Genomic DNA, 21,065 nt, shown 5'->3' on the forward strand with positions numbered 1-21,065 from the left:
ATTATCTTAATTGCATTAATATTTGGATTAAAGTCCATTTAATCATATTATATGTATTTATGTGATCACCATGTGGATTCACAGAAGACATAAAAACAAGTTATCTTATGATTAAATAAATTTAGTTCATAGTTGATAAATAAAGTTGGGCACTTTATTTAGGTATAGACTGTAATAAATTCATTGAATGATTTGTCTTAATCATGTATGAATTTATTGATGTAGTACGACTACATTGAACAGGATCACATGTGAGATTTAATTAACTTTGTAATAACTGTCAGACTTATTAAATCTCATAAGTATTGATTTTACTGTAATCTTAATCTTGAGTTAATTATGATTTCATGATTGTAATTGTTATTCCATTTGAGTTACCAATGGGCATGACACGTACTTGTAGTTTAGATTACCCGGTATCTTGGTGGGAGCAATTATGAGTATTGGAGTTATGGATTAATAATATAGAATTTGTACAACACATCTCTTGATGGGTTTTCGGCACTTGATCATAGAATTCACTGGCCAGAGTATGTCAACATATTTAGTATGTTGAAAATGATCATTAGAGAAAACCAGTAAGTATCAAGGAATAAGATGTGATTAAATTGATTGGACAGTTGAGATATCGATTTAATTAATGATGTGGTACAAAGGATTGTGCAGTAAAGAAATCAATGTGGCTTGGGACGAATTATTATTCGAGCATACAATTATGGAGGTCAATTCCAATATTTTAGTAGAGTAGATTTGGAATTAAATAATTAGGCTAGTTTAATTACATGCCTAATTGTTATAGCCACTATTGTATGTTCCCAAATGATCTCCGGGTTAGCTCATTTAATTGACTGCACCACTACTGGACTAATAAGTAAGATAACTAGTTATTTGGGTCAAAAGCCTAAATATATCATTTAGTGGGAGGCTCCATTTAATTAGCTTATGTGTAAGGGGTCTTATGTTATTTTATATGGTGGGTCCCCTATTAAATGAAAAGTAACGTGAGTTTTATTTTGAGCATTATTTGGAGTATAGGGTTTTCACTAAAGGGAGATATATAAGGCTTATTTTCTCAAAAGAAAAAGGGAGAAACCACTTTATACAAATCGGAGAATAAAATTTTTCTCTCTATTGTTGAGAGAAAAATTTTCTCGTACTAGTTGCTTTGGTAGTGATAAAGGCGCCCACACGTCAAGTGCAGATCGAACCTGAGTCATAACCTGGAAAATCATTGGTGACAGTTCGTGATCTAACAAGCGTGGTGGTGACGGATCGTGATCTAACAGGAGTGGTGGTAGCAGATCGTGATCTAGGAGCCTAAATCACTTCAGCGGAAAAAGCCAACTCGGATTTTCAAGGTACGATTTCTAGATTACAAATTCTTATATATTATATGAGAGCGGCCTTAAAAGGTTTTATAAAAATTTAAAAACTTAATTTTTCCCCAACAGGCTTAAAGGTGCCTCCCACAGTTGGGACCCTCCCCAGGATACCTCGTGGTCAAAATCAAAAAATAAAACTAAATAAAATATGGACAATTTGGTTTACAGATTCTGCACTCTCCGTGTTGGAATCAAATCCAGGAAATAAATAAATGGGCACGGTGTTTAATTACTAGGGCTCTTATGAACTTAAGGGTTGAATTTAAAATTTACAAATTGAAGACAAAAATGGGGATCCAATGCCAACAACTAGCTAATTGTTTTTCATAATTCTAGATATTCTCGCAAATCTATCAGTCAGTCAGCTTTAAACCAGTTTATTATTTTTATTTTTTTTCATTTTCATTAGAGATATCTTCCAAGACACTTAAAAGTAATAATACTAATGGAGCCAAATCTCAAATTTAGCAACTATGAAGCCTCCGGATTAGACCTAAGAGCAAAAAGAAATTGTGATGATTTTCCATTAAAACAAAGTTTTTATGCACTAAGTTTTTGGCTATGTATGGGACAAAAAACAACATCTTAAAATATGGGTAAATTTGAATTGAGGTATTGTAATTTTAAATGCATAGGTATTGTGTAATGGAATCATTAACTATTACATTCATTATAATTAAACACTACAAAAAATTCGTAAACCATGCTTTGAATATTTGAAAGTGTTTTCGGCATAACCAAATAATATTTTAACCAAGGAGTTTGTATATAAACAATAATTAGTTAATTTTTAATACACTATAAAGTCGTGCATCTTAATAGTATTAAAAATTGACTTTATTAAATCACACGGCTCAAAAGTGTATTCGCATGAAAAAAAAGGAAGCACGCACCACACACACACATATATATACCTTCTCTAGTAAGAGTTAAAGTAAGGATGCACATTAAAATAAATAAATAAATAAATATATATTTCAATACATTAGAGATTATGTGTTTTTGTCTATTACTACATTGAAATTTGTATTTTTTTATCTATTAGTAGTGTCCTCATTTTAAAAAAATAAAAACATCCTCCCTAGAGAATCATTATTATTATTATTATTATTATTATTATTATTATTATTATTATTATTATTATTATTATTATTATTATTATTATTACGATGATAGGGAGCCCCTCTTTTTTGACACAAGAATATATATTAAATCCTAACTATAGAAATGTTTCGGTCTGAAATTTTAAAGTATGGAAACGTTCGAAAAAATATATAAATCGTGCGATTTAAGCACTTTAAATTTTAAATCTTTAAAACCCCACAATTTAAAAATTTTTCCAAATATTTCCCACACTTTATAATCCTGAACTAAAATATTATTCATCCTAACTAAATCCTAAATACTTTATTTGTTTCTCATGAATAACAAAATAAAAAATTTGTGGGCCCACAGAATATTATTAATTGCTTTTTCTTCTCTGCCCTCCTATTTTATCTCCATAATAAATATTACTTGATGAGTTGATTCTCTCTAATCTTTCAATTGCGGTAAATTCCTTACAACATATTAACTTCCGGTTAAGCACAAAAACGATTAAGAAGAAATAAAATTATAATTTAACACGCCCATTACTGAATTTATTGTTCTAATCTCTCTATTTTTTTTCCCTCAAATCTTCGTGACAAAAAACTTAAAAAAGAAATGTGTCAAGGAACTAAATAAAAAATAAAAGGAAAAGGTTGAATGAACTGAAAATCATCTAATTTTTTCTTCATATTTGAAGTTATTTGTATTCTATAATATTTCTCCTTATGTGATATTGTTTTATTTTCCAAGCCACTCAAAAATTTGAAGGCAGAACGAGGTTATTTAAAAAATTTCAACCAAGAACTTGATTCAACAACGATAAAGAATAAATTAAAAAAAAAAAGAATAGAAAAGTATTTATTCGCTTAGTATAAATTCAAAAGTATTTATTCGCTTAGTATAAATTCAAATAAAATAAAATCATAATATATGATATTGCTTATTGCATAACTAAAGAATTCAAAAAGCCAATTAACCAAGTCAAAAAGCCACATCTATCATAACTCTTTGCTTCTCCAATTCTCAGAAAGCTACTTGTTATTTGCAAATATTTGATTCAAGCAACGAATTTGAAGAGCTTTCTTGTTCCCTCAATTGATATATCTACAAAAATGTCGTATTAAATTGCCTTATTCACAGCATCATAATAACTAAAAAAAGCATTATGCATTCATATTAATTACCAAATTACAATTGCATAAATTCACGGAGAAAAAAATTAAAAAAAATATGATATTAATTTGTCTTTTGAAGCAAAAGTTATCATTAACACAAACAAAAACGTTGCAACAGAGCATAAGATAATAAAACGAAAGAAAATAAATGAATCAAACATTTTATTGAGTAAAAGAATACTCACGCTTCTTAATTGTCTTGGTCTCTTGCCCAGTCTCTATATGGATATGACCAACATGAAAACTGAAATGACAGTAAATTCAGCCGAAGAGAACTTGATCCTTGAGGCCCTCTCCAAGTTGGATTCTGCTTTGGGCCTAGTCAGGCCTAAATCGTTTTAAGTTTTCAGCCTGTTTCATTTGGGCCACGTCGAGGCCTAATTCAAAATTATTTTAACCATATTTACATATTCAAAGGCCTCCCAATGACAATATTTACCTCTTGTTAACTCAATAAAACTATTCCCCCAATCTTTCAATTTTCTTTTTCATTTTAATCGCCATATTGACGGGAATTTTGTTTCCCTTGCTCTTTAGATTTTTGGCATTAAAAAACAAAAAATATTCTTATCTACTACTTTTTAATTTGCAATAATACAAGGATTTTGATATTTTGAACAAACTATTATTCCCAACTTTTCATCAAAGTCCACTTTGGGGAAAAAAAAAATTAAAGCTACATCTGCTTCTAGTATATGGAACTTTTAAAATTTCTAAAATCTTCGGGTCGTAGTTATAAAATGTTTATTTTTCACAAATTCCAAATTAAGTTAAAAAAATCTACAAAATTTTCACTTTTTTCTTTGCATTACTTCTGGCATCGCTAAACTAAATGGGAACCTTACAATATTGCTTGATTATTGTAAAGATAATGACGAAGTGCAAATAATGTTCAGTAATAAGAATCTCGAATGATTGTTCGATACTATAGAAAAAAAAAAATTTACAAATTAATATAAAATTATTAATCTAGGTGTTAAAAAAAAATCTACATCCCGTAAGTAAGCTCAACAATTATTTTTTAAAATATTTTTCATTTTAATTAGACATAATACATTGTACTTAGATGTAATTCGAATGAAGATTAAAATGGTAAATATTCAAAAGGTGTTTCATCAAGTATTTTGAAGGGGTGCCAATAGTCGAACTCGTTGCTTAGCCCAAATAGAAGAAACCATCAACCGATCACAATTCAAATTTGAACCAACCTTTGCAGGAGGTTCCAGAAATCATCACGAGGGTATTTCATCCAGTTTAATATTGGTGTATATTTTTAAATTTTTCGAAATGGCTGTAGCAGTTTATTTTCTGCAATTTTTTATATTAATCTTGGAACTCACCTGAGCTTATCTGTGTTGAATTTTGATTACATATTTCTTTATGCTTATTTATATTTGAACTATAATTAACATTTAAAAAAAAAAGATTATGTTTGTACTAAATAAATTAAAAATATACTTAATATTCACATAAAATTGAAATGGGGGGCCAGAATATTAAATGATTTTATATAAATAGAATTAATATACAGGTTTGTCATTGAGTGTAAGTAGATTCAAATCAATTGGGCACGCACTGAATAAATATCCAAGAAACGTGTAAACAGTAAACTATGTCAGCACTTGACAGAAATGTGCCTACAGGATGCCTGCATGCTTTCCAGTTGTATAAGAGCTATTAATGATCATTATCCACATCTGAATGACACTTTTAATTTGTTTCCGTCTAGCAACAATTATCCTCTTATTTTGGAAATCATGATCATAATCTCACCACCGTATTTTTCTCAACAGATAAAATTTTTAATCAAAACTATCTACAAATAAATATCCCACATAAGTTAATTTAAACCCACGTCTCTCTTTGTCATCACAAAAACTTCACACACACACACACACAACAACAACTATGGCTACTGATCATCAAAGCAATGGCCATTGCCAATGTTGCAGCTTTCTGTTGCAAGTGTTGCGAGGGAGATGGTTCATGATGTTTGCTTCATTCTTAATCATGGCCGGTGCTGGTGCCACTTACCTCTTCGGCACCTATTCCAAGGAAATAAAATCGACATTAGGCTATGATCAAACCACACTCAATCTTTTGAGCACGTGCAAAGACCTTGGTGCCAACGTCGGGGTGCTTTCAGGCCTGTTAGCCGAAGTTACACCGCCGTGGCTGGTCCTCCTCGTCGGCTCCGCCATGAACTTTGGTGGGTATTTCATGATTTGGCTTGCCGTGATGAAGAAAATTGCCAAGCCGAAAGTGTGGCAGATGTGCTTGTACATTTGCATTGGTGCCAATTCACAGAACTTTGCCAACACTGGCTCGCTTGTTACGTGTGTCAAGAATTTTCCTGAGAGTAGAGGGATGATGCTGGGGCTAATGAAAGGGTTTGTGGGGCTGAGTGGTGCCGTGTTCACTCAGATTTATCTTGCAATTTACGGCAATGATGCTAAGTCTATGATTCTGCTTATTGCTTGGCTTCCTGCTTTGGTTTCGTTGGTTTTTGTTTATACAATTAGGCCCTTGAAGGTTTCTTCTCACCCAAATGAGCTTAAAGTGTTTTATGAGTATCTTTATATTACAATTTCTTTGGCTTTGTGTTTGATGGGATTGACAATTGCTCAAAAACAAGCTCATTTTCCTCACGTGGGGTACATTGGAAGTGCAATTGCTGTCTGTATTTTTGTTTTCTTGCCACTTTTCATTGCCTTCAGAGAAGAATTTGCTGCCTGGCAGCAGAGAAAACAACCCACACCTGCCTCTGCTGTTGTTATTGTTTTCGAACAAACAACCCTAGTTGCTACGAAATCTGAAATATTAGAGATAGAATCTGATCATTCACAGACCCTGCAGACTGAAAACAAGAAACAAGAACCTGATCAAACACCATGCTGTGGCAACATTTTTAAGCCACCAAAGAGAGGAGAGGATTATGGGATTTTACAAGCGCTTTTGAGCATTGACATGTTGATTCTTTTCTTGGCTACATTTTGTGGACTAGGCTGCAGCTTGACAGCAATAGACAATCTAGGCCAAATTGGTGAATCATTAGGCTACCCGCAGCACACAATCAACACATTTGTGTCATTAGTGAGCATATGGAATTACTTTGGCAGAGTGTTTGCCGGGTTTGTCTCCGAGATCATTCTCCTCAAATACAAAGTCCCTCGCCCTCTGATCATGGCCATCTCATTGATATTATCAGCCGTTGGCGATGTTCTGATCGCGTTTCCTAAGCCCGGATCAGTCTACGTTGCCTCATTGCTCGTGGGATTTTCATACGGGGCACAATTGACACTGCTTTTTATCATCATATCAGAACTCTTTGGCCTCAAATATTACTCAACTCTATTCAACTGCGGCCAATTAGCCAGCCCTCTGGGTTCTTACGTGCTGAATGTGATTGTTGTTGGCAGGCTTTACGACCGCGAGGCAATGAAGCAACTTGCAGAGAAAGGAATGACAAGGGCAATGGTGAAAGATTTGACTTGCATTGGAAGGCAATGCTACAGGCTCTCTTTCACAATTCTTGCTGGTGTTAACATCTTTGGAGCTCTGATTACATTTATTTTGGTGATGAGAACTCGTAGATATTATAGTGGTGATATCTACAAGAAATTTAAAGAGCAAATTGCAGCAGCTAATGAGAAGAAAATGGCTGCTAAACAGAATGTTTCTGGAAATACCTAACAAAGGAGTTCATCAATAGCAGCAGGAGTACTTAGAACATTTTCTTTTTCTTCATATATATTTTATTTTTGGATTTTAATTTGATGATGTTTATCTTAATTTTCTTATGTATCTATTATACCAACAAGCTAAGCTTGTATTGGACTTCATTAATAAACTTCCATTAGCTTTAGGCTCTGTACAAATTGATCGCCAAGTATACATGTCCAAGAAGCTTTGTAATTTTACTTGTTTATATATAGATAACCTAACTCTACCCATTTGGAAAATGAAGTTTGCTCAAATTTCACTCAACTGAGATTGTGTTAAGCACCAAATTGATTATTAAAATGTTAGTCCCACCATTCTAACATTGAAATTTAAAATGTGAATTAACTTTTTATTTCTATTTTTTTAGAAAAAAAAATGTGAATTAACTTAATTATAAATTAATTGAGAAAAAAAAATCTCCAAAAGAAATTAAGAAATAATAGCCTACTAGTCTTGGTCCCACCATTTTACTATTTAAGGGTTACTATGAAAATTTGGAAACTTTATCAGGCAATTTTTGTAAACTTTCCGGTCTTTTAATGATTCGCACTTGTCAGTTGGGTCGCAATTCCTCCGCGCAGAGAACAAAACCAAATATGCCCACCTCCACGCTTTGCCCTTGGCATGGTAATAAATATACACAGCAGACCAGAACCATACCAGGGCTAATATCGTAAAATCACAAAGATAATGCCACGTATCCAAACGAGTAAATGAAATGACCTCACCTGCAGTATGAGTTTCACTTTTCCACAGCAGTTCACGCACAGTCAGTCAGTAACAATCAGAGAGAAGGAAACCAAACAGCCGTATTTTCAAAATCTCGTCTCTCCGATGATTTTTTGAGTTTCAATTTCTCGGCAAAAATACCCCCTCGCATTGTGTGTGACCCGGAAATGGCGACCGACAAAGGCAAGGCCGTCGCCGTAGGCAAGGACGCTTACGGCAAGAGGAAGCGGAACGACGGAAGCAGCGGCGTCAAGCCTCATAACCGTAAGAGGAAGAACCGCAGCGTTCTTCAGTTCGTCGAAGACGCCGCTGACGTGGACTACGACGACGATGACGAGGAGGAGGTGGGCAACGAGAGTGACAACAGCGGCGGGTTCGCCGATGACGGTATATTGAAGATCGTTTGTTTATTTTTGTAATTTTTTAATTTTTTGCTCCGCATGTTGTGTGCTTGTGTTTTATGTGGATTTTATCAGGGTTTTGGAGTTTGTTTGAGAGAAAATGGCTATTATTATTATTATTTTTTGTTGGATGCTTTTTAATTACTATGTTTGGATTCTGCATTTTCTTTTCTGTTTTTCTGTTTTGAATATCTAGGCTTTTGATGTCGTTTTTGAGATTTTGTTTTTTTGGTGAAAATGTGATTATTTTAGTAGTCTGCATTTTGGTTTAGGGTTTGGTTTGGTATCTCTTTATAAAGTGTTTAATTTTTAGTTCCATTATTGCTTTCGTTGGTCAAATGTTTTCAATGTGTTGTTTATTTTTTATTTTTTGGGTCAAATTAATTGTAATTCTCAGTTCAGCAATTCAGGTTCTGGGATTATTGTGGCTGTTTGGTGATATTTACTCATCCACTCTTTCATTTGATTGTTTTGTGGTTTTGCATTTAATGTGTTTTTTGTGGGTTTTGGGGGTTTTCAAGCCGCTATTGGAGTTTTTAGGTGGAAATGATGATGATCAGAGGGGTATTTGTAAGATGTGGAACGACATTCATGCTTTCATATGGTTACTTTGCTTTCAAAAGGAAAAGAAAAATTTTATGCATGATATTGGGCTTTACCTCAGGTGGTCTTTTTATTTTTTAGTTTATGGCATATTAAGATATCATTTGGTGGAATTGGCTTAACCTCTTGATGGAATTTTTTTTAATCATTATTTATTTATTTATTATTAATGTTATTATAATATTAAGTCTGAGGAGGTTTGGTTGATGTTGCAGAGTCTATTTTGATTAATCTTTTAAGCTGACCCTCCTCCTTTTCTCATCACTGAAAATAGATTTTATGGAAGAATTATTTGACGCACAGCCAAAAGTGAATAATGAAATGGGACAAGCTCATAACCTTCCATTCATTCCCAAAGAGGAGGAGATGGATGAAGAAGAATTTGACAAAATGATGGAAGAACGCTACAAAAGTAACAAATTGATCAGATATGCTGAGGAGGATTATGAAGCTAAAAAAATGTTGGAAAGAGAATATCACATGCCTTGTCCTGAGGATCCAACTATCTGGAAAGTCAAATGCATGGTATGATTGTTTCAGTAATTCTTCGGTCATATTTTGAACCCATTCCTTTACCTATACTCCCTTATATTTCCTATTTCATTTCCTTTACCTGTACTCCCTTATATTTCCTATTTCATTTTTGTTCCTCTGGTAATTGTTGGTTGCAGGCTGGACGTGAGAGGCAATCAGCTTTCTGTCTTATGCAGAAATTTGTTGATTTGCAGTCACTTGGTTCCAAAATGCAGATAATTTCTGCATTTGCTGTTGACCATATAAAGGGTTTTATTTTCATTGAAGCTGACAAGCAATGTGATATTAATGAGGTATTATCATAAACATTTGACGTTGGTGATGGACTATCATTTTTGTTATTCAATGGTTTACTGCTGTATTGTTGTTAAGATGCATTTACTATTGATTTCATCCCTCATCAGCAAACTAATAGGATATCTTTTCATTTATAATCCAGGCATGTAAAGGGCTTTCTGGTATATATTATTCTAGATTGGCTCCGGTTCCAAAAAATGAAGTCTCTCATCTGCTCTCTGCTCAAATTAAACGCAATGAAGTTTCTGAGGGTACATGGGCCTATGTGAAGAATGGGAAATACAAAGGGGATTTGGCACAGGTCAGGCATTGAAGTCTTTAGGTTGGAGTTTCATTATTGAAGTATTTAGGTTGGAATTTCTTTCTGGCTGATTTTGGTAATTGTTTCTTTTGTGTAAAATGCTTTATTGTAGGTTGTGTATGCGAACAATGCCCGGAAAAGAGCAACTGTGAAGCTGATTCCAAGAATTGATTTACAAGCATTGGCTGCAAAATTTGTAATAAGATTTAATTCTGCATAAGTTGCTTTCTGATTTTTCTCATGATGTTGCTGCTTTTAGACCTTTTGATATACACCATATGACTACTTAAGACTTTGTGCTATATTCGTATTTCGGCAACATGATGATAGATCGTAGATTATTATTATTATTATTATTTTTGTCTGGTTAGATAAATATCTGTAGGAATTCACCATTCAAAGCTAGTTTGGGGTTCGTCTTGAGTGTTTTATTTGCTGGGAGATAAAACTTTTCTTCTCTTTGATTTAAAGGTCTTAGCTTTAGATGATGCTAGAAAGGAGTCCAAGCAGATGGGTGCTTTATCATTTGAGTTGCTGTGGTTTTACTATACTTCTGAGAACTAACAGTGAATAATTACTTGTAATGAAGGTGTGAAAGAAAAAGTTGTTTTGGTCTTTCTTGTGGCTAGAATGTGGAAGATGATGATACAAAATTTTTCGGGTTATTTCAGTTATTTTCTTGTTAATAATGGGATTGGCTATTGCGATTTCAGTGTCTATTTGAATGGAAGTATATTCTGTACTACCTCATTCAATCACTGTTTCTTATCACAGGTGCATTGGTTATTTCAGTTTTAGGCTTACCATATGGCCAGGCAGTTCTATGTGGTTATGTCTGTTAATTACTTGGTATTAACAACATGATACTGTTTTTGAGGATTACCAGTGAATAACTACTTGTATTGAAGGTCTGAAAGAAAAAGGTGTTTTTTCTTGTGGCTAGGATGTGGAAGGTGGTATAAAATTTTTGGGTTATTTTAAATAATTACGAAGTGATAATGGGATTGGCTATTGCAAATTTCCAGTGGTCATTCTGAATTGAAGTATTCATAACTTTCATGCACCAAATAGTCTGTTTGAAATTGTTTTTTCATCATTTTAGGGTGGGGGAGTTGCTATGAAGAAAACTGATTCTCCAGCACCAAGATTGATCAGTCCTAGTGAACTTGAGTAACTTCTGCTAATCTCTTATATTTCTGTTCAATTTTGGGACGTTAAAGGTCCTGATGGTTTATTTATTTCACATCTCTGCAGGGAGTTCCGTCCTCTCATTCAATATAGGCGTGACCGTGATACAGGGAAGGTTTTTGAGAATCTTGATGGCATGATGCTCAAGGATGGATATTTATACAAGAAAGTATCTATCGACTCATTGAGCTGCTGGGGTGTTGTGCCTTCTGAAGAGGAACTCCTGAAGTTTCAGCCTTCTGAGAGCAACGAATCTGCTGATTTGGAGTGGCTTTCACAGCTTTATGGTGAACGAAAGAAAAAACGAACCACAATAGTTGGAAAAGGGGGTGATAAAGGGGAGGGCTCATCAGGATCTAGCCTGGAGAATAGCTTTGAACTGTATGAACTTGTGTGTTTTGGGTAAGTCACATGAACATGTATAGACTTAATTGGCATGGCAAATAGTTAGCACTGCCTGTAGATATTGATCTGTATTAAACTTCATGTTCTTTGCATTGCAGCCGGAAAGATTTTGGTCTTATTGTAGGCATGGAGAAAGATGATCATTACAAGGTATATGGCTTAGGATATTTTTTTCATCTGTCTTGTTGACCACTTACCTGTTATTGAACATTCCAGATTCTGAAAGAAGGTTCAGAAGGGCCTGCTGTAGTAACTGTTGAACGACGCACATTAAAAAATGGACCCTTTGATATGAAGTTTACTGCTTTAGATCAATCCATGAAGGTCATATCCCTTAATGATACTGTCAGAGTATCAGAAGGTCCATCTAAGGTTTTGACACTAACTGCAATTAGGATCTTTTGTGTGTTCTTTTGATATAGTTGATGTACATTAAAGGTGTAAATTCATTTAAACAAGTTAATCTCACTTTGCAGGATAGGCAAGGTATTGTTAAGAAAATCTACAGAGGGATCTTGTTTATATATGATGAGAATGAGACAGAAAATGGTGGCTATTTCTGCTCTAAGTCCCAGCATTGTGAGAAAACCAAGGTTGAAGCCTGTGAAGGAAAGGTCTGTAGTCTTAATAACTATCCTGGGTCCCTGATTTAACCCTTTTTAATTTTATGCCTCATCCTTCACTCAGATTCTCTATGATCTTTCCACTTTGTCACAGGGTGGTGGATCAGGTGCTTCTGGTTTTGAAGAATTCCCATCTTCTCCAAAGTCTCCTTTATCACCTAAGAGATCATGGCAAGCGAGGGAACAAAACACTGAATGTATGTTAGGAGCGTTTAGTGATGCAGAAATAAGCCGATTCTGTAATTGATGCATCTGTAACTGATTGATTATTTTAAATGCAGTCAAACGAGGAGATAGGGATGGAATGTTTGCAGTTGGTCAAACATTAAGAATCCGAGTGGGTCCTTTGAAGGGGTATCTCTGTCGTGTTCTAGCTGTACGTTATTCTGATGTTACTGTGAAGCTTGATTCTCAGCAAAAGATTCTTACAGGTAGATAAGCATCTAATCTTTGAGGTGAATAATCAAACACGTTACCTTTCTAGTGCTTCTAAATATGTTGATTCTTCTGCAGTTAAGGGTGAGCATCTTGCTGAGGTTCGTGGGAAGAGCTTCATCACCTCTACCAGGTACACAGTTTCTATATTTGTGAATCATCTATGTCAATGCACAAGTGAAAATCTTTTTCTTTACTGTGATATTCGCAAATTGTTCTGACGGACTGTTTCCTTCCGTTCAAAAGTGATGATCAGGGGTCTGCTTCTTTTAAACCATTTGATCCACTGGGAGCTGGAGGCGGGTCTGGAGGTGAGTATCTCTTTTCAAATATGGATTTTATTTCTTTCTGAGCTGAAGTTTTATGTGCAATGTGTAAGTTCTGGTTCAAGGTCATCTTTTGGCATGGATTTTCTGTTTTACGGTTGATTTTTGAAGTTTCACCCATAATTTGAGTCCTGTCTTTGACTTGCGAGATTTGATGTGTATTTTTCTTTCCCTTTCTTTGGTTCCTTTCTGTGGGGGAAAAGATTGGATGAGTGCAGCAACAACATCAGCGGAGGGTGATAGGTGGAATGCTGGAGGCGCATCTGCTGGAAGGTAAAGTAATTGATTTCATTTTTCGACCGTTGTCATCACTATGCTTGAATGCTTTGAGTGGATTCTGATTAATCGCAAAAGTCCAAAGTGGATATTTGTCTGATCTTGCAGTATATTTGTGTTGCTTGTTTTCATGTTTGAGTTTTGATTTTTGTGATCAGTTTGAAGTTACTGGCTGTGATCTCATGTTAATGCGTGAGTCACTTTTTGGCAGACAAATGGTTTAGATTTTCTTGTCAATTTCTTTGGTCTGAATTTCTGCAACTTGAAGCTGGTGTAATTTCTTTGTCTTACTATGATGGTTATAATTTTACTTGGTGTGTCTTCTGTACTTGCTTATTCAATCATATTTCATTAATCTAAAGGTCAGGGGCTTTGTGGATTGTTTTGTAAATGCATTTTATTTTAATTTGAGTGGACATACCATTTTATCATCTGGCCCAGAAACCTTAATAGTTAGATTTGTCCAACGGCTAAGGCTTATTTTAATAAACAATGCAATTGAAAAGTTGCTAACTCTGTGCCAGCCTCATGCTGGGAGCCATCAGGCTTCGTGTAGGCATTAAAGCAATAATATTAGAAAGAAATACATTGTTATAATATTATAGTAAAAGTTGAGTGCACTTTGGGCCAGTGTAATAGGATCACTGGATAAGGCTTTAGTTAGTAGGTTTTATATCTTGTTTTGATTGCTTTGAACCGAACTAAGCATGTTTTATTCCTGTTGCCTGAGTTGGCATTTTGTTATCAGACTTTTAGATTTTGTCTTTTTGTAAGAGTGACTAATTATTGGCTTTCCTTCACAGTCCTCTTCTTTTGTTTCTTTTTGATGCATTATGCCTGTAATCTGATGTGGAGAAGCACTTTTCTGCAGGAGTTCTTGGCCTAGTTTCCCTGTTGTTGGAACTTCGGTTAGTGCCGAACTCTATCTCTCTCATATATGTGGTCATGTGCACAAATAAATGTCAAGAAAATGTTATACCATGCGTTTTTTCTGTTGTTACAGCTTCATGCAGAATCTAATCCAGCAAATGCATTTGGTTCTGGTGATAATGGTGCAAATAAAGGTAAGGCATTCGGACCATGTAGGAAATTATTTTATTTCGTAGAATTCATTACGCTAAAGAAAATTGGTTCATGCTTTTTGTCATAATTTGTAGATGAAGAAGATTCTGCTTGGGGTTCTAAGGTAAATGCAATTCAGAATTCATCCTGGGGTTTAGCAGCAGCTGAGGGAAAGAATGAAGATTGTTGGAATAAAGCTGCTGTAAAGAATATTGAATCTAATAATGGAGCATATGGTGGATGGGGTAAAGAAGATGCAGGAAGCTCTTTGCAGGATTCTCAAGATAACTGGGGTAAAAACAAAGATGCATGTGATAATCAAGCTAATTGGAAAAAATCTGACTCTTGGGACAAAGGGAAGAAAATTATTGGAAACTCCACCAGTAGTTGGGGCGATAAAACTGCTGAGAAAAATGAACCAGACTCATGGGGTAAAGGTAAAGATGGTTCGAGTGGAAGTAAATCAGACTGGAACAGCTCAGCACTTGCCACAGAAAATCCAACTGTAAGCTGGGGAAATGCATCTGGAGGCTGGACCCAACAAAAAGGAGGAAATATGGATGAAAGAAGTGGCTGGAAGAAAGATGATTCAGGTAATCAGGATCAGAGGAGTGGTTGGAACAAACCAAAGACCTTTGGTGCTGATGTGGGATCTTCTTGGAATAAACAAGATGGAATTTGTTCTTCAGATGTTCAAGATGGAGGATCTTCGTGGGCCAAGCAGGATGGAGGATCTTCATGGGGCAAGAAGAATGGAGGATCTTTGATGGGCAAGCAGGATGGCGGATCCTCGTGGGGCAAGCAAGATGGCGGGTCTTCACTGGGAAAGCAAGATGGAGGATCTTCATGGGGCAAGCAAGATGGCGGGTCTTCACTGGCAAAGCAAGATGGAGGATCTTCGTGGGGCAAGCAGGATGAAGGATCTTCCTGGAGCAAGCGGGATGGAGGATCTTCATGGGGCAAGCAGGATGGTGGATCTTCCTTGGCAAAGCAAGATGGAGGATCTTCGTGGGGCAAGCAGGACAGTGGATCTTCACTGGGAAAGCAGGATGGAGGATCTTCTTGGAGCAAGCAAGATGGAGGATCTTCATGGGCCAAGCAGGATGGTGGATCTTCATGGGCCAAGCAGGATGGTGGATCTTCCTGGGCAAAGCAGGATGGTGGATCTTCCTGGGGAAAGCAAGATGGAGGATCTTCCTGGGGAAAGCAAGATGGAGGATCTTCGTGGGGCAAGCAGGATGGTGGATCTTCCTGGGGAAAGCAAGATGGAGGGTCTTTATGGAGTAAAGAACCTGATCAACAACATAGGAAAAATGGAGGATCATCATGGGGAAACCGAGATGGAGGCTCCTCGTGGAGTAAACAAGCTGATCAACAAGACAATCAGGAGAAGCCATTGGAATCTGATGGAGGCCGTGGATCAGGTGGGAGATGGGGCCAAGGAGGTGGCCGGGGAGGTGGGCAAGAAGTTAGTGATCAATATGGCAGAGGATCATTTGACCAGGGTTCAGAGAAAGGAACTGGTGGAATGGGAGACCAAGGAAATGGTTGTAACCGTAGAGACAAGGGTATTGATTGGAATAAAAAATTCAATTGGAATTCTGGATCCAGTGATGGAGATGGAAATAATGGTTCTGGTGGTTGGGGCAAGAAAAGTAACTGGAACTCTGGTTCAAGTGGTGCTGGGGAGAGCAAGGATACTGATTGGAACAAAAAAAGCAATTTGAATTGTGGATCTAGTGATGGAGATGGAAATAATAGCTCTGGTTGGGACAAGAAAAGTAACTGGAATGCTGGTTCAAGCGGTGATGGGGAGAGCAAGGATACTGATTGGAACAAAAAATGCAATTGGAATTCTGGGTCTAATGATGGAGATGGAAATAATGGTTCTGGCTGGGGCAAGAAAAGTAACTGGAACTCTGGTTCAAATGTTGCTGGGGAGAGCAATGACTCTAACTGGGCAAAAAAGGGAAATTGGAACTCTGGATCCGATGATGCTAACCAGGAATCTAGTTGGGGAAAAAAACAAGGTAATTGGAACTCAGGATCAAGAGATGGACACCAGGAATCCAGTTGGGGAAAGAAAAGTGACTGGAACTCGAGAAGTGAAGATCAACCGGAGCCGTTCAATAATAGGGGCAGTGGGAACTTTAGAGGTAGAGGAGGATTTAGAGGTAGAGGGGATTCGGACAGAGGAGGCTTTGGTGGTCGAGGCAGAACCAACAGAGGTGGCTATGGAGGTCGAGGCAGATTTGACAGAGAAGGATTTGGTGGTAGAGGGGGTTCAGATAGGGGAGGCTTTGGGGGTAGGGGTAGTTCGGATAGAGGAGGATTTGGAGGTAGAGGTCGTGGAAGGAGAGATCAAGGTGGTGGTTGGAACAATAATGACTCAGGTGACTACAAGTCTTTTGACAGTAGCCAAGGGGTCAAGAATGGTGGTGAATGGTCTAGAAGTAATGATGGTGCTGGCAGTTGGTCCCAAGGAGGAGGCACTTGGAAATCTGGAAATAGTGGAGCTAGCAGTCAAGATGGTGGTTGGAGCAGCCAGGGTTCGGGCTGGAATAATTCCAACACTACAAATGAAGTGAAAGGACTCAGTGACCAAGGTGGTGGCTGGAACAAGGGAGCAGGTGGGAGTGCTCAAGCCGGGGGCTGGGGTAGCCAAGGATCGGGTTGGAGCAGTGGAACAAGTACAGGAAACAGAGGCAGTAACGATTCTAGCATTGCGAATGACGTTGAAGGACCTAATGACCAAGTTGTTGGCCGGAACAAGGGATCGAATGGGAGTGCTCAATCAGGAGGCTGGGGTAACCAAGGATCAGGTTGGAGCAGTGGAACGGGTTCAGGAAACAAAGGCAGTAATGATTCTAACATTTCAAACAAAGGTCCTAATGACCAAGGTGGTGGCTGGAACAAGGGATCTGGTGGGAGTGCTCAATCTGGGGCCTGGGGTAACCAAGGTTCAGGCTGGAATGGTGGAACAGATTCAGGAAACCGAGGCAGTAATAGTGATCAACCGAAGTCCTGGAATCAATCAAGTGTAGCCACTGATGGAGGTCGGTCAAAAGATGCTGGAGAAGGAAGCAGCAGAGGTTGGGGTAAAACAGCTGGAAGCTCTTGGGAGAAGGGAAATGATGGAAGTGGCAAAGGAGGGTGGTAGTCGTCACTCTTTGATATTAATAATATTATGTAGGTTAAGTATCTCAGGGCTGTATATACTGGTATTTCTCTATCCTGTTTGAACAGTTAGGGTCTGAAAACTACAGTCTCTTTTCCGGAACCCTAAATCTAACTGATATTATGTATGACATTTTGCTGCTACTCCTTTTGTTTAGAGCTCCTCGTTGGGCATATGCAGAAAGCTGATACTTGTTTTCCTGACACTATGTACAGAGGAGTTGATCAAGTAGAAGACTTACCTTTTGCGAGTGTATGAGTTGCTTTATGTTTTAAGTTAAAATGTTTGATGCTTAGTTTCTTCCACTGAGTGCTGAATTTCTTTTGATCTGTTGGTTAAATTTATGTTGCATGGTTTAGTTTTTTTCTAGTGAAGTGGAGTGGAGAATTGTTTCTGGTGATATTCTGGCTGCAGGTTGCGATGCGTCTTTCGGTTGATGTTAAAGTTATGTTATACGGTTTAGTTTCCAATCGTTGAGTTGTTTTAACGCTAAATACTTTTTATTATTTATTGAATCAGTTTTAGAATTTTTAAGCCAGAGTTATGATAATAACATCGTGAACATAATTTGCGGCACTGTGTCGTCGTAAATATCAATGTTAATTCAGATAATTAAAAAACTTAAACAGTGTGAATTAAATTTTTGTTTTTCTTTTGGAGCGCCCGGCGCCCCCCACCCAAAAAAAAAAAAAAATCACACACGTATGACGCTTTTTTTTTTTTTTTTAATAGAAAGTAAGCCTGTTATTCCAAATGGACAACACTATTAAGTACATTCTGCACATCTGCTGGAAAGTTTCCAAGCCAAATGGCAGCTGAATCATTCCTTAAAGCAAGTTTTGCTAAAGTATGTGCATAAGCATTACAGATTCTAGGGATAAAATAAAATTGAACACTTTGAAAATCCTTTTTTTGACTTTGGATATATGAAATTATCTAAAAAAAAATTGTTCTGTTGCCCTTTGTGTTGTTGATTAGTTCAGTCACTTCTTTGCAATTGGTTTCCACAATTAAGTTGGAGATGGCTGCTTTCTTAGCCACCTGCAGCCCCCATTGAATGGCTTCTGCTTCTGCAAAGCTGACCCCCTCCCTTAATTGAGCTTGCTTGATTCCTGCGACTATAACCAAACCATCTGAATTTCTAATGACTGCTCCCAACCCTGTAACTTGGTCTTTATTGTTTATAGCTGCATCTACATTCAGTTTTAGGACATTTTCTGGGGGAGGCATCCATCTCTGCTGATTTGCTCTTCTGTCAGGGCTGACTTTTGCTGATTCGGCTTTTCTCACTCTTTGATAAGCCTCCAAAACTGATTTTGCTTTGGCTGCTGAGATCTTTGGCTCTAGCTTCCTCCCTTAAAAAATGAAATTGTTCATTGCAAACCAAATCATCTAGCAGTACACCACTATTAGCTCTGCTTCCCCTTTCCTTGCTCTGGAGCATAAGTCTTGGACTGTACTGAGAAAATCTTGGCTCTGCTCAGAATGTGACTGCAGAGGGAGTAGAGCTAGTTCCCATACCTTCCTTGCAGCTTTGCACTCCACTAAGACATGCTTTATAGTTTCCACTTCCTTCTTACATCTCTGGCAGATTGAATCTTGCAGGCTTTTCCTTTTCCACAAATTTTCAGCAGTAGGCAGAATGTTTTTTATCACCCTCCACATGAAGATCTTGATCTTCTCAGGCAAGTCAAGCATCCACATAAAATTCCATTGCCTGGAGCCGTTTTCTGAGTTGGTAGGCTCATTAGGGAACTTGAGATTGAGGGCTATTTGATAGCCACTCTTCACAGTATACTCCCCTCTCTTGTCAAAATGCCATAAAACAGCATCTTCCTTTTGGCTTCTAGGCAAAGGGATCTAGCTGATAGCTTCTACATCTTCCTTCATGAAATGTTGCTCCAGTTTATCTACTCTCCACTTGTTGTCAGCATCAATGAAGTCAGCCACCACTGTCTCAGTGGGTAAATTTTGGGGAGAAAAATGCTTGAAAGTAATTGGTCTTGGTATCCAGTTATCTTTGTAAACCAAGACTTTCCTTCCATTTCCTATTCTTCATCTCACCCCTTTCTTGATTACTTGCCTTCCCCATAATATGCTTCTCCAAATAAAATGGATAAGAGCCTTCCTTTGCATTCCAAAAAGTAGAGTTTTTGTAATATTTAGCTTGCATCACCCTTGCCATTAGGGAATTTGGGAATCGAAGAAGCCTCCACCCTTGTTTAGCCACCAAGACTTGGTTGAAGCTAGTTAGATCTCTGAAGCCCATCATCTCTCTACTTTTTGCTTTGTTTAAGCTATCCCACCTCGACCAATGAATCCCACACCTATCTGTTTTGGAGCCCCACCAGAACTTTGCAATTGCTTTTTAAATATCTTCACATAATCCCTTCGGAAGCTTGAATACACTCATGGCATAATTTGGAACTGCTTGTGCTACAACCTTTATTAGGATCTCTTTCCCGCCACTGGAAAACTGTTTGTGATGCCAATTTCAGATTTTGCTCAGCACCTTAAGCTTAACCTCACGAAAAAAACTCATCTTTTTTCTGCCCAGCATGAATGGTAAGCCTAAGTATTTTTCGTACTTAGATACCACCTTTAGTTGTAGGAGTTTTCTTATTGCTGTGAGTTGATTGTTGGTGACACTCCCGCTGAAAAACATAGAGGACTTCTCGAGGTTAAAAATCTGCCCAGAGGCCTTTGCATAGTAGTCAAAAATCTCCTTCAAGACCTTGCAATCAGCCACCGAAGCTCTGCTGAAAATTAAGCTATCGTCTGCAAAGAGCAAATGTGAAATAGTGACATCCTTTGAGAATCTTAAGCTTCTAAATTTTTGCTCCATTTCCGCCTGAGTCAGCAAGTTGGAGAAGACTTCTGCACAAAGAATGAACAGGTATGAGGAGAGAGGACACCCCTGCCTAAGGCCCCTTTGGGGCTGAATTAATCCCACTAGACTCCCATTTATAATTATTAAAAATAAAGCAGTGGTAATACATCTCATAATCAGGCCTATACATTTTGTTGAGAACCCCAAAGCTATCAAGGATTGTTCTAGGAAGTTCCATTCAATTCTATTATAAGTTTTGCTGATGTCTAATTTCAAAGCCATTAAACCATTCGTCTTTCCTTTGCTATGCCGAATTTTATGGAGGCATTCATAACCGATAATCACATTATCTGTAATGAGCCTATCAGGGATGAATGCGCTCTGGTTTGGAGAAATAATATAAGTCAAGATTGGTTTTAGCCTGTTTGCTATTGCTTTGGTTATAATTCTATACACCACATTGCAAAGATTTATTGGTCTAAAATTAGATACTACCCTAGTCTTCTCA

At 37.1% G+C, this 21,065-nt stretch overlaps 3 protein-coding genes across 4 annotated transcripts; 2 read left to right on the top strand and 1 right to left on the bottom strand.

The window, feature by feature from the left end:
- Positions 1-5,390: 5,390 nt before the first annotated feature.
- Positions 5,391-7,557, top strand: LOC102612195 (hypothetical protein). The gene has a single exon (XM_006485285.4). The coding sequence runs from the start codon at positions 5,555-5,557 to the stop codon at positions 7,337-7,339; it is 1,785 nt and encodes a 594-aa protein (XP_006485348.1). The 5' UTR covers positions 5,391-5,554; the 3' UTR covers positions 7,340-7,557.
- Positions 7,558-8,076: 519 nt separating this feature from the next.
- On the top strand, positions 8,077-17,982 carry LOC102627386 (protein RNA-directed DNA methylation 3). 2 transcript variants are annotated; one of them, XM_052440217.1, is made up of 19 exons: positions 8,077-8,485; positions 9,377-9,627; positions 9,774-9,929; positions 10,076-10,234; positions 10,347-10,430; positions 11,337-11,404; positions 11,489-11,824; positions 11,926-11,977; positions 12,044-12,199; positions 12,304-12,441; positions 12,545-12,647; positions 12,732-12,881; positions 12,964-13,018; positions 13,132-13,196; positions 13,415-13,484; positions 14,359-14,395; positions 14,491-14,551; positions 14,645-16,822; positions 16,889-17,982. In XM_052440217.1, exons 1-19 carry the CDS (start codon positions 8,266-8,268, stop codon positions 17,707-17,709), a joined length of 5,160 nt encoding a protein of 1,719 aa, XP_052296177.1. In that variant the 5' UTR covers positions 8,077-8,265; the 3' UTR covers positions 17,710-17,982. The 2 variants fall into 2 exon arrangements, with proteins under 2 accessions (XP_052296177.1, XP_006485320.1); XM_006485257.4 differs by having other exon boundaries at positions 8,078-8,485; positions 14,645-17,982.
- Positions 17,983-18,471: 489 nt separating this feature from the next.
- On the bottom strand, positions 18,472-19,431 carry LOC107177858 (uncharacterized). Its single transcript, XM_015532345.1, has 3 exons — positions 19,188-19,431; positions 18,687-19,082; positions 18,472-18,569 (listed from the first exon to the last, which is right to left on the bottom strand). The coding sequence occupies exons 1-3, from the start codon at positions 19,429-19,431 to the stop codon at positions 18,472-18,474; spliced, it is 738 nt and encodes a 245-aa protein (XP_015387831.1).
- Positions 19,432-21,065: the final 1,634 nt, after the last annotated feature.

This window comes from Citrus sinensis, chromosome 4, assembly GCF_022201045.2.
Source record: "Citrus sinensis cultivar Valencia sweet orange chromosome 4, DVS_A1.0, whole genome shotgun sequence".
In the NCBI taxonomy this organism is placed as follows: Eukaryota; Viridiplantae; Streptophyta; class Magnoliopsida; order Sapindales; family Rutaceae; genus Citrus; species Citrus sinensis.